This window comes from Danio aesculapii, chromosome 6, assembly GCF_903798145.1.
Source record: "Danio aesculapii chromosome 6, fDanAes4.1, whole genome shotgun sequence".
NCBI lineage: Eukaryota > Metazoa > Chordata > Actinopteri > Cypriniformes > Danionidae > Danio > Danio aesculapii.
The window spans coordinates 48,895,629-48,909,634 of record NC_079440.1 but is presented as its reverse complement, the minus strand read 5'-3'; the positions used below and the strand labels follow the sequence as shown (position 1 = coordinate 48,909,634).

The 14,006-nt window shown below is 35.5% G+C and overlaps 1 protein-coding gene across 1 annotated transcript; it reads right to left on the bottom strand.

Annotated features, from left to right (window-relative positions):
* Positions 1–710: 710 nt before the first annotated feature.
* On the bottom strand, positions 711–13,917 carry si:dkey-7k24.5 (somatomedin-B and thrombospondin type-1 domain-containing protein). Its single transcript, XM_056459144.1, has 5 exons — positions 13,566–13,917; positions 9,086–9,277; positions 8,570–8,642; positions 6,390–6,572; positions 711–828 (listed from the first exon to the last, which is right to left on the bottom strand). Exons 1-5 carry the CDS (start codon positions 13,840–13,842, stop codon positions 711–713), a joined length of 843 nt encoding a protein of 280 aa, XP_056315119.1. The 5' UTR covers positions 13,843–13,917.
* Between the last annotated feature and the right edge of the window lie 89 nt (positions 13,918–14,006).

The following is a 14,006-nucleotide window of genomic DNA, read 5'->3' as shown; positions in this document are numbered from 1 at the left end:
CTGGCCATTCTCCTCTGACCTCTGGCATCAACAAGGCATTTGTGTTCACAGAACTGTCACACTCTGTAAACCCTAGAGATGGTTGTGCATGAAAATCCCAGTAGATCAGCCCATCTGGCACCAACAACCATGCCATGTTCAAAGTCAGTTAATTCACATTTCTTCCCCATTCTGATGCTCGGTTTGAACAGCAGCAGACAGTCTTGACCATGTCTATGTGCCTAAATGCATTCAGTTGCTGCCATGTGATTGGCGGATTAGAAATTTGCGTAAATGAGCAGTTGGACAGGTGTACCTAATAAAGTGGCCAGTGAGTGTATATTATTTCTCATACATTATATTATTTAAAACTACTAAAATGTCAATAAAAGTCACTATGTTAAACTGTAGAGTTAAATTTTCAACATCAAAAGTCGACAGATCAGAGATCAACATCCCATGATGCAATTCACAAGCATAAATAAACAAAAAACACTTGTGAATCCCAAAATACAGAAACTGTTAATTAACAGATATTTTTTTACAGTGTATATAATGAAATAATGGCTCATTTGCATATTTAAAAAGAACATTTTAGAACTCTTGCAATACAAAAAAAAACATTTGCTATTCTGAGTGTAATCAATCAACTGGGGGAAAATCGCTATAGCTATATGTTCATGCTTCTACCCTGTTCACCTGCAGTGCCTTGAGTGCCTGACTGAATTGAGTTAGATGAAGAGAAAACTGTGCACTGTGGGACAGGAGCAGGAGTCTCTTCGACGGACGCGTCTCCACACCCCTCGGCACTGAGAATTCCCCACGGCCTGCCACTGCAGAGACACACTCCTAAAAGTGAGACAGCGAGAATATGATGGGCAGAGATGATGGAGGAAGACTGGTGGACTGATGTGTATTGCTCTGACTGCTGTCCTTGAGCTGGGATATGAGTTTAAAGGCATTTTATGTATTGGTTAAATCTGTAGTGGACAGTAACTTAAGTATTTTTACATCACTTCTTTACTTGAGTACATATTTAAAGTATATGTACTTTATCTGAGTATTTTGTCTTAGCAAACGTTTTACTTTACTACATTTAAAAAATTAAATATTGTAATTTTTACTTTATTACATCTCATATTGAACAAGAAAAATCAGAGACAAGGTTGAGGTGTTTCATTTGTGATCAAGCTGAATTTGATCAGTTAACCAGGTAAATCAGTTCACAAATTGCAGTGAACATTTCGTTTTTTAATTGGACTGACATTTGTGAATGAGTTAACCGATTCAAATGATCTGTTCAGAGTGAGTTTACAGAACATTATTCACTGATTCAAATGATCCACTTAGAGTGAAACTCCAGTAAACTATTCACTGATTTTACAAACTGAGCTGGTATGTGAACACTGCACTGAACAACGATTACTGAACAAGTTAGCTGATTCAAATGATCTGTTCAGAGTGAGTTTACGGTAAATTATTCGCCGATTCCAAGTAGGGTTAGGCGATGCCGACTAATTTGGTATCGTACGATGTCTAATGTGAAACATCGCGATGGACGATGGCATCATCGTCATAGGCGTTGGTGAATTAATTATTTATGAATACGAATTAATTACTTGTAGCCTACTGTTTCAACTACCTGACCGGCATGGTCTTTGTTTTACCCATAACCAAATCATAAATAAATAAAGATAAGTTACACACAATTGTCATCTGTCAATCACTTTTTCCGCGGGACTCTGGCATGAATAGGCAGAGTGATCTGTGTCATTATAATGGTGTTGACAAACTTGGTTGGTAAAAAGGTGCACAACCAACAGAAACCAACCAACAGTATCTGAGATTTTCGCTACAAGCGAAATAATACAAGCGTGAAAACGAAAAATTGATGCAGTGTACTGACGCTGTGACACATTACCTGATAGATTTAAAAGTCCAAAGAGTCGCGTAATTAAATATCACATTAACCAACTATAGTGAGACGCGATCCAGCATACTTGATAAACAGTCTGACGTGCACTGCTCTCTGGGGTTTTGTGCTCAAAGTGCCCACTGACTGCTGGAGTTTAGACGCACGATTACACTGCAGTGCATGACAGAGTGTGTGTGTGTGTGTGTGTGTGTGTGTGTGTGTGTGTGTGTGTGTGTGTGCGCATGTTTGTGTCTGTGTGTTTAGTCTCGTGACGTGCGTTTTTAGCGGTATAGTGTGGACGGAGGGCTTTTCAGAAATGCTAGATGAAACGTTAGTGTGGACGTGGATCGTTTTTGTTCTAAAATGCCATTTTAGTAACTAAGACATATTAGTGTAAACGGGGCCGTGTTGCTGCTGCGACGAGGGCGAGGCGGAGGATCACGATGCCAGCTCAGCACCGTGATGTTTATCAGCCATGGCCGGTGGACGATGGCATCATCTATCGACCCACACCTAATTCAAATGATCATTCAGAGAAAAGGCAACCTCCCGCTCTCTCTCAGGAAGCAATACAGAAGTAAATGAAACTGCAACTCATCAAAATTCCACTAGTCCTGGCTCCATATGGAGCAAATGTCTATTGAGCCCAATGTTAGAATGGCCAACTTTACAGCAGAAAAATAGGTGTTTACAGCCTGGTACAAAGAATGATTTTGGTTCATATAGCTAATATTACCCTACATGACAACTATGAGGGGGGTGAATTTTTTAATAACTCATCTGTTTCCTTTATATTAGTTTATATTAAGTTTGCATAATTAAGGGCGTGGTCACTTGAGTGACAGCTAGGTCTCGCTGGTCGCAGTTACTTCACCTCAGCTGATTCTGGCTGATTAGCCGCTGAGCTCGGCATAATTATCGTACGTTTGTTTTGTTTTATGTGGCTTTACACTGTCAATTGCTTTTTGAAAAATTTTTCTTACAATTATCAGATATGGCATGCTGTGTGCACTTAATTGTGCTCACAAACCATTTAAGTGGCCTCCATTTCCCAGGTGAATGAAATTATATACTTAGTTACCATATCTAGAAATGTATTTGTTTTATTTAAGATCATTTATCATTTAAAATTTTTTAGAACAGTAAAGCACTCCAGAATCTGACAGACTGATTAGCTGTAGGCTCTAGAACAGTCATGTGAAGCGTTGTCATACTGCCTCATGCCTGGATTTCATAAATAGCCCTGCATTTACTAACACAGACAATATTTGAAATGTTTGGAAGTAATTCGCATTTTCCGCCTTTTAAAAAACGTAAGAACAGTGTTTAGTGGCTCAATGTATTACAACAGTGTTTTTAAAAATCTAAACACTTTAATGATACAGTGTACAAACAAGCACATGTGGTCAGAACAAAAACAAGCCACAGGTAATGAAGTACTAAGCGTTTCTCCCATAGGAAACCCCGTCTAAGCAAAATGCCAGCATGCGTCTGTAGCTCCAAACATGTTTGACCATGTTTGATAAACTCTGGTTGGTGCGATGACGAGCGAACAAAAAGGTGAAGGTTGGCCACGCCTACTGGTAGCTTCTTTTGGGTTCTTCATAAACCTATGGGTGACGTCACAGATACTACGTCCATATATTTTACAGTCTATGGTTCAGAGTGAGTTTACAGAAAATGATTCACTGATTCAAATAGTCCATTTAGTGTGAGACTCCAGTAAACAATTCACTGATTTTACAAACTCAGCTGGGTGGGCCGATGTATTTTTGAATCCTCAATGATCATAAATTAGTAAGGTTATTAGAGTTTGGCATCAACTTTCTTGCAAAATAATCAAACATAAACAAAATACTTTCACTTTTATTACTTAAACAAATAAAAAAGGAAGTAGCCTACATTCAAGTAATATTGAAAAAGAGGACTTTTCTATTGAGATTTTATTGGGGTACCTTTACTTTTACTCGAATGCCTTATTTGTGTACTTTGTCCATTAGCAGTTAAAATGTGGTTTCAAAAAAAGGTGAAATACTACAGGATCATCAGGATTTTTAATTTACCTAGATTAAACAGGCTATTGGTATATTTTTGTTAAAAATCAATAAAATAGCCCCAGAGTGCGCTGAATGTGTGCCTGATGCTGTTATGAGGGCTTCAAACCAGAACAAGATGTTTTCTACACAAGCTGCTGCATGTTAAACATGTCTCATGGTTCCCTCTAGTGGCCGTGATCTAGTCTCGAAATGTTCCTTTGCTTGAAACAACCTGGCCTACTTCAATTTGAGAGAGATTTCAGAAAAAAAGTTATGATATTTTATAATGGCTTGCCATGTTTTTTTTCCACAATTCATCATTTACTGCTCAAGTATTAAATGCACAGCTTTTTATTTTATTTATTGCATTAAATTGTTCAAAAATAATGAATGTAAATATACTGTTAGTAATAAATTCTTAATAAATAAGTAAATATAGAATAGAATATGTTCCTTTCATCTTTTAAAAATCCTGAATATGATGAATCATGGTTGCCACAGCAATGTTAAGTAGGACAGCTGTTTCAAATATATATCAAATTATATTAGAAGAATGGAGAACCAGCTATTTTAAACTGTAATCATATTTACATGACGTTTTGCTGTTATTGATCAAAATGTCATCTAAATTAATTTGCAGTGACATAACTTCTTGTAATTAATTTTTTCATTAAAAGTTACATTTTAACATGTTATCATACAGTCATTTATTTTCATCTATTCTCATACTTCTCACATTATCATCTGCTATAAATTTTAAAAAGCTAATTAAATATGATGACTGAGTTAGAACAAATTTATTTTTGATAGTAAGGTAATGTAATGAATTACTATAAACAAAAATATTTCAGAAAAACTGTTCAATGCTGAAGCAGCATCTTCACTTCCTGATGATTTTTAGTCCACTGTATGAAGAATTTTGGGGTATATAACTTTTATAACGTTTATAAATGATATACACTCACCGATCACTTTATTGGGTACACCTTTTGCTCGTTAATGCAAATTTCTAATTAGCCAATCACATGGCAGCAACTTAATGCAAAGGCTCACCAAAATTGGACAATCTTCTTCAACAGAAGATTGGAAGAACATTGCCTGGTCTGATGAGTCTTGATTTGTGCTACGACATTCGGCTGGTAGTGTCAGAATTTGGCGTCAACAACATGAAAGCATGAATCCAACCTGCCTTGTATCAAGAGTTTAGGCTGATGGTGGTGGTGCAATGGTGTGGGGGATATTTTCTTGGCACACTTTGGGCCCATTAGTACCAATTGAGCATTGTGTCAACGCCACAGTCTACCTAGGAGTATTGTTGCTGACCATGTCCATCCCCCACAGTGTACCCATCTTCTGATGGCTACTTCCAGCAAGATAACGCGCCATGTCATAAAGCACAAATCATCTCAGACTAGTTTCTTGAACAGGACAATGAGTTCACTGTACTCAAATGGCCTCCACAGTCACCAGAACTCAACCCAATAGAGCACCTTTGGGATGTGGTGGAACGAGAGATTCACATCATAGATGTGCAGCCGACAAATCTGCAGGAACTGTGTGATGCTATCATGTCAATTTAGACCAAAATCTCTGAGGAATATTTCCAGTACCTTGTTGAATCTATGCCCTGAAGAATTAAGGGGGTCCAACCCAGGACTAGTAAGGTGTACCTAATAAAGTGATCGGTAAGTGTATATTAATATATAGTTTTCTATTCTCACTTACACAAACTATTGAGTTCTGCAACCTACTACAAAAAATAAATAAATAAATAAATAAAAAAGCATATCTGATGTCTGAATATTTTTTTTTACTGCATATAAGGTTTAAAGCAGTGTTATTCAACCACGTTCCTGGAGGACCACCAGCTCTGCAAATTTTCTATGTCTCCTTAACCCACCACACCTGATTCTTATCATCAGCTTATTAGCAGAGACTGAAAGACCTGTAATGGGTGTGACAGGCAAAGGACACATCCAAAACATGCAGTGTCGGTAGTCCTCCAGGAACGTGGTTGAGAAACACTGGTTAAAAGGGATAGATCACCAAAATAAAATTGATTATTTCCATAATTTCTATTTGCTCACGCTAACACAGAGAAGTGGTTCTAAACTTTTGTGAATTTATCTGTTGAACACAAAACCAGATACTGTATATTGAAGAATGCTGGAAAAAAGCAGTCACTGACATTCTTAGTATATATAGTATACAATAAATAACAAAATGTTTTTTTGAATTCTTCTGTAGCGTTCTTTAAGCCCAAACAGTTAAGTAAAAAAAGAAAAATAAATAAGAAAATGTAATTATTTATGTGAACTATCCCTTTATGTATTATGGCTATACTTCTGAATCTTGTTTTTATATACTGTGATGAGTGTTGTTGAACTAGATGAACTGTTGTGCATAAGTTGCACTGAATTTCACAAAGCTTTAATCCAGAAAGTTTTCTGTGCTTTTACCTGTCGTGTCCCATGTTCTCCCCGTCCCCGGAGCAGTAGCGCTGACCCGGGGTCAGTGCTGGGGGTTGACACTCTACACACACTTGATGGCCCTCCTTCAGGTAGCGCATCCAGCGAGTGTGTGGACTGAAGCTGCGCTGACAACCCGCCGTCAGAGACGTGAGCTCAAACTCCACACAGTAACTGTGGAGAACATATGCAGACACAGAAATGCACACTTGACAAAGCCAGATCTCAAACTATAAGATAACTATAAAAACTACAACTTTACATTAAAATGGCTTTAAGTCGTTTTCAAAGGTTACTGTTTGAATTTAACGTTTTGACAATCAGATAATCATAGGGTGTGGCTGTTCTGGGAAGTTTATAGATGGTTGCTAAGGTAACCAGGGTGGTTGCTAGGCGGTTGCTTGAGTGTTCTGAGAATGTTTGATTGCTAGAATGTTGCTATGGTCCTCTGGGTAATTGCAAGATGGTTTCTATGGTGTTGCTAGGCTGTTACTGGGTTGTTCTAGGTGGTTGTTCTTCTATCTAACCAAAAAATAACAAAGGAGTAACAATAATGTTAATAAAATGCTAGTATAACATTAAACTAACCAAAAACATTCTATTTCTGTAAAGAACACTTTCCTGTCTAACAAAGAATGAACATTGAAATAACATTAAAATAACATTACTATAATGTTAGTATAGTGTTAGAATAACCAAAAACTAACTTTCTATTTAAGTAAAGAACACTTTCTAACAGAAAAACTAACCTTGGAATAATGTTAAAATAATTTTTATAGAAGTTTAGAATAATAAAAAACTAACTTTCTATTGCTGTAAAGAACACTTTCTGTCTAACAGCAAAACTAACGTTAGAATAATGTTAAAATAATGTTAATATAAATGTAACTATAATTTTAGAATAACAAAAAAACTAACTTTCTATTTCTGTAAAGAACACTTTCCTGTCTAACAAAAAATATACATACAAATAACATTAAAATAATTTTAGTATAACGTTAGAATAACCAAAAACTAACTTTCTATTTCAGTAAAGAACACTTTCTGTCTAACAGCAAAACTAACGTTGGAATAATGTTAGAATAACTTTAAAATTATGTTAGCATAATCTTAGAATAATCAAAAAAGAACTAATTCTATTTCAGTAAAGAACACTTTCTGTCAGGGCAGCATGGTGGCGCAGTGGGTATTGCTCTCACCTCACAGCAAGAAGCCTCGGCTGGGTCAGTTGGCATTTCTGTGTGGAGTTTGCATGTTCTCCCCGTGTTTGTGTGGGTTTCCTCCGGGTGCTCCGGTTTTCCCCCACAGGCATGCGCTATAGGTGAATTGGGTAAGCTAAATTGTTCGTAGTGTATGTGTGTGAATGGAAGTGTATGGGTGTTTCCCAGTGATGGGTTGCAGCTAAATTAGGGGTTCATTACGCTGTGGCGACCCCAGTTTAATAAAGGGACCAAGCCGAAAAGAAAATTAATAAATAAACACTTTCTATCTAATAGTTAAACTAACGTTGGAATAAGGTTAAAATAATGTTACTATAATGTTGGTATAACAATAGAATAGCCAAAAACTAACTTTCTATTTCAGTAAAAAACACTTTCTAACGGCAAAACTAACGTTAGAATAATGTTAGAATAACGTTAAAGTAATGTTAATACAATGTACGTATAATTTTAGAATAACCAAAAACTAACTTTCTACTAAAGAACACTTTCTGTCTAAAAGAAAAATTTACATTGGAATTATGTTAAAATAATACTAGTATATTGTTAGAATAATGAAAAACTAACTTTCTATTTCAGTAAGGAACGCTTTCTGTCTAACAGAACGTTGGAACAACGTTAAAATAATGTTAATATAATGTTAGTATAATCTTAGAATAACCAAAATTACACTTTCCCATCTAAACAAACGTGAACATTAGAATATTATATATATAAATAACTAAAATATAAATAAATGAAAATAAAATAAATTAAAATAAAATATTATATTTATATTATGTCATTTATATTATTACATAACAGCGAAACAACAACCTACAACTAGCGAGAGAACCATAGCAACACTAACAGTCTGCCAGATTAACCTAGATTGGTCGCTAGGAGATAACTAGGCTATATTTATGTCAGTGTTATATGTGGTCACTAGGTTAATAGATTGTCAGATCTCACCCTGTGATGTTGTCCAAAACCTCCCGCTTTTTCCGAGCATTTCCATATCCACCCGTGGTGATGAGAGCCGGGACTGTAAAATAATGAGACAGGACAGCAAGTCAAAGATTACAAAAGAGACATTTTAATGCATATGTGGCCCATATTTCATAAGAAGGTTCAAACCTTCAAAAGCACATCCACTTATATGGTCATTTGAGGTAAAAAGTGACATTTATATTGCTGCTAAAGCACTTACAGCAAATCTATGCAAAGAAGATGATTATAGTACATCATTTGATTACACTCTATGTAAAGATAATGTGATTACATAAGATATGCATGTACTGTGGAGCAAGAATAATTCAGAGCAAAAAAAATACTAATAACGGTTGTATAAATCAAGTAAATACACTTCTGTGATGACCAGGTGCTTTTATAATGGATGCAAAGGGCTGACCTCAGACATGTTGAGGTATCAACTGCTGATTATGAAATGGGTTTGTGTAAGGAGATTATTACTATAGATTGCTGTACCCAGTGATTGCAGGCATGGACCATGCTGATCATGGTACTCGGCACATCCTGCGGTCTGCTGAAGAGACGGACAGGGTTCACCTCCATTACGTGCTTCCTGAATCACCTGCCTCCTCCTGGTGCGCAGTATGGGTTTACAGGGCTCCAAACAGCCAGACCATAGGCTCCATTCACTCACCACACAAGATACAGCTGAAACACACACATACAATGGCTTTTAATTCAGAGGAAAGTAATATTTCAGAATTTATCATTTTATGATTTATTGTATGCCTCATATTTAAGCCCTTTGGACAGTCATTACAGCATTTGAATTATTTAAATTGACAGAAACTCGTCATTTGGAATACAAAAGGAGATTAATTCTTTCTTATTTTAGCCTGAAAAGTCCATTGAGGGGGAAAAAGTATGTTTGTTAGTTCCCACCCTATTTTTTATACCATTTGAAAGTTTAAAAAGGTCTTCAATTTAAAGCCTTATCAGTTTTATATATGATAAATATATATATGTGCCTTGTATGCCTCATATTCAAGCACTTTGAACAGTCATTACAGCAATTGAGTTACTTAAATTGACAGAAACTTGTCGTTTGAAATACCGAAAGAGATGAATTCTTTCTTATTTTAGCCTGAAAAATCCATTGAGGGGGTAAAAGTCTGTTAGTTCCCACCCCATTTTATTATTTTACCATTTGGGAGTTTAAAAAGGTCTTCAATTTAAAGCCTTATCAGGGTTATATATGATAAAGTTATATATGTGCCTTATATGCCTCATATTCAAGCACTTTGGACAGTCATTAGAACATTTCAGTTACTTAAATTGACAGAAACTCGTCATTTGGAATACAAAAAGAGATGAATTCCTTCTTATCTTAGCCTGAAAAGTCCATTGAGATGGGAAAAAGTTTTAGTTCCCACCCCATTTTATTATTGTACCATTTTGGAGTTAAAAAAGGTCTTCAATTTAAAGCTTTATCAGGGTTATTTATTATCAAATTATTTAGGTGCCTTGTATGCCTCATATTCAAGCACTTTGGACAGTCATTACAGCATTTAAGTTACTTAAGTTGACAGAAACTCGTCATTTGAAATACCGTAAGAGATGAACTCTTTCTTATTTTAGCCTGAAAAGTCAATTAAGGGGGGAAAAAGTTTGTTAGTTCCCACCCCATTTTTTATTTTACCATTTGGGAGTTTAAAAAGGTCTTCAATTCAAAGCCTTATGATATGGTTATATACAGTATATGTGCCTTGTACGCCTCATATTCAAGCTTTTTGGACAGTCACTACAGCATTTGAGTTACTTAAATTGACAGAAACGCGTCATTTGGAAGACAAAAAGAGATGAATTCTTTCTTTTCTTTGCCTGAAAAGTCCTTTGAGGGGAAAAAAAAAATTGTTAGTGCTCACCCCATTTTTCAGTAACAAGTTTTTTTTTTAATCATTTGGGAAGGTCTTCAATTTAAAGCACTATCAGGCTTGCTGCTGGTTTCACTGTGTCAAATGTAAGACTTTTAAAAACATTTTTAAAACTTTAATACAGTAAATTTCAGACTTATACAGTTCTAAACACTAAGGAATATCCAGTGGAAAAGATTTTCACTTGTCCCATTAAAAAAACTGCTTAATTTGATTATTTTTAGTTGCTTATTTCAAATAAGGTGTTAAAACAAGCTAAGTCTAGTTATACACATATATTTTTTAGCATTACTTAAAAATAAATAGTAGATATGTCCAGATCCGATCCCATGATCAGAAACAGGTCTGATCATGTGGTTTCAGACTCAATCAGAATTGTACGTTACCTCCCGATCAGGACTCCAATATATTCTCTTTTTTTTAACACATCTATAGTTATGCGGTGGCAGAGGGTTAAACCTCTATCTTGACTTTACACAGAAACAGCAACACATGTGGCATGAGTTCACTTTGTTGCAGAGACGCTATTGGTTTAATGCTGGCAAACAGGACACGGAAGAAGCTTAAAGCGGAAAGGCGAGTATGTCTGCGGTCAGGAGGTATCATAAAGTTGATGACGACGACGTTGCCATAGCAAACTGTGAGATATGTAAACTTGCGGTATTTGAGGTGCTATTTGTTTTATATTAGATTTTTTTTTCATATTTACCGTTGCACCAAAGTCCAAAAGTGAAGAATTTGTTATTTATTACTTGATTGTTTAAGCTACCTCACAGAAGTGCCATGTTAACAGAGTTGTTGAATGTAAAATACGATTTTTTATGTATTATAGAAGTATCGGATTGGTTTTCGGTAGCTACTCAAAATCAAATGACTCGAGGGCAAAAAAAATCCAACATCCCTAATAAAAACTTTTTTAAAACCATAATGAACTAAATTTATACACAACAATCTATTCAGTTTAGTTTTCATCATCATCATCATCACCATCATCAAATACATGGAGAGCTTTTAAACAAATGCTATTAAACCATATTGGTAAATACAGTTCATAGATGTCACTTTTGTTCAAAGATTTATTGAGCTGGATTGTTGGTGATTGGAGCCCGATTGGATAGCTTTTTTCTTTAGCTTTATTTTTATGGGTTGATCTAAAAATATCTTTTTGCAAATGATGCTCAAAATAACTCTATAATAATTACTGGAACGTTCTGTACAGCATCATGGGGTAAAGATTGCCGTTTTTAATTACATGTGTAATTTCAATTAATGACTAACTTTTGGAAACAAGACCATAAACAACAACAAATAAGACTACCAAAGCATTATACTGTCATCAAGAAAAATCAATAAATTAAAAAATAAATCCTGGACTGCACAAAGAGGCCAATGTTTTGTCAATCCAAAAAAGTAAACATTCAGCAAAAAAGTATACTATAATAACTTATATACTATAGTATACTATAAAAACATTACAGTGTCAACATGTTATATGACAATGACACATGCAGTGTTCGTCCATACACTTAACTTTAAAAAGTATGTACGTTTAAAACATCACTGTATGAATGTTTAATTGTTAACACTGGCTAAATGATGACCAGTGTGTAACGTTAAAGCAATTAGACAACACTGGATTCTGTTTAATCAAGGTTTAGAATAGCCCAGGGTTAGTTCAAGTCTGAAAAGCCCATAGTGGGTGTATCAGGTTAAAAACACAACAATATTCACAAATATAATCAGCACCAGAAATATATATTAATAACTTAATTATTTTGCACCAAAAAGGTTGATCATGACCAGTTTCTACCCTCCCCTTGAAAGTTAAAGCAGGTTGTCATTGTCTCTGTGCCTTTAAGTCTTTTTTTTGCATGTCAAAGGAAGTTTACTGTGTCCAGTGTTTTTAACCGAACCACCACACATTACATTTGATGAGATCACAAAACAATACACACTTAAAAGATGTCTGAAAGCTTTTTCCTGTCCTCCAGTGGTTTAAATAATATAAAGCAGAAACATTTGTAATGTCCTTTTGTGATCAAGTCTGCAAAGCCTCTTTAAAAACTTTGAGGATGCATATAACAATTCCTTGCTCTATATTAAATGTAAAGCCTTCTTGCCAGTTAAGTTCAGATGTTTAAAATTCTAATCAATCATATACTTTACCTAATGCACACTTTATATAAAATCTACAATCCCAGCAGGCACACAACATCATAAGATGTTATTAATATTAGGTTGGATTTAGGTCATAATGTCGGGTGACCAAAATGTCTAGCCAGCATCTAAGGAAACGTTATTTTGATGTCCAATAACAACGTCAAATTACGTTATTTGGCTGATTTTAGGTTGTGTTGGAAAGTGACCAAAATCCAACGTCTGATAGAATGTAAAGTGGTAGCGTCCACACAACGGCATCGTGTAGCATGATTAGACGTTGATATTTGGTTGATTTTAGGTTGGACATTGATGTCGGCGTGACGTTGGGTTTTGACGTCAACCTGATTTTAATTTCCAAACAAAATCCAATGTTCGCATGACGTTGGGGTACAACATCAATATGATGTCATGTTGATGTCCTGTGCCTGCAGGGAACCCCTTTAAAATATTTGTGCCTGTAATATGTTTTTGCCAAATAAACGCATTGTAAAAAATGACAGTGAAACCATTTCAAGTTACAATATCTTTACCATTTCATTGTTTTACAAATGTATTATATGTAATAAATGTTGCCTCAAAAATTGGGATAACTGTTTTCAATTAATTTCTGAAGGATCATGTGACACTAAACTCTAGTAATGACTACTGAAAATTCAGCTTCATCTTATTAGAGTTGGAAATATATAAATTATAAGTTATACATAGAAAACAGCTATTTTAATTTTTAATATTTTTTATTTGACCATTTTTACTTTGAATAAATATCATTTTTGCAAGCAAACACATCAGCATATAAGTAAATAAAATATGGCCTCCGGTTTACAGATATGGTCTATAGCAGCCTTAAGCCATTGTATAATTCATAAAACATGTCATCTGAAAAAAATGAAATTCTTAGAAACCTGGACAGGCAAGGTCATAGTCGTGGCAACAGTCCAATGTGGTCTTGCATGCCTGGTCGCAATAGCACTCTCCAAAGGAGCGGTCTGTCCTCCAGTCTTCACTAATGCATGACTGGTTTTGTCCGATGCAACACATTCCCGTATCCTGACAACCTCCTTCGCTCTGGGACACCAGTGTTACCAGCAGAGCCAAGAAGCAGAAAACCTTCCAGGAGCTGCACGTTGACATGATAATGAGCAGCCTGAATGTGTCGCTCGCCTCATCTGAAGAGCTCATGCATGTAATTGACTTCTACATCTCGCTGCACCTCTGAACAGGACCATGACGTTTGCTGGGCCTGTTTTAGATGACATGCTTCGCTCAGCCAGAACTTTTTGCTTTTCTATTTTTGCCTCATGGCTTTTAAGGTGAGTTAAACTCCTTACAAAGTCTCTTGGGTG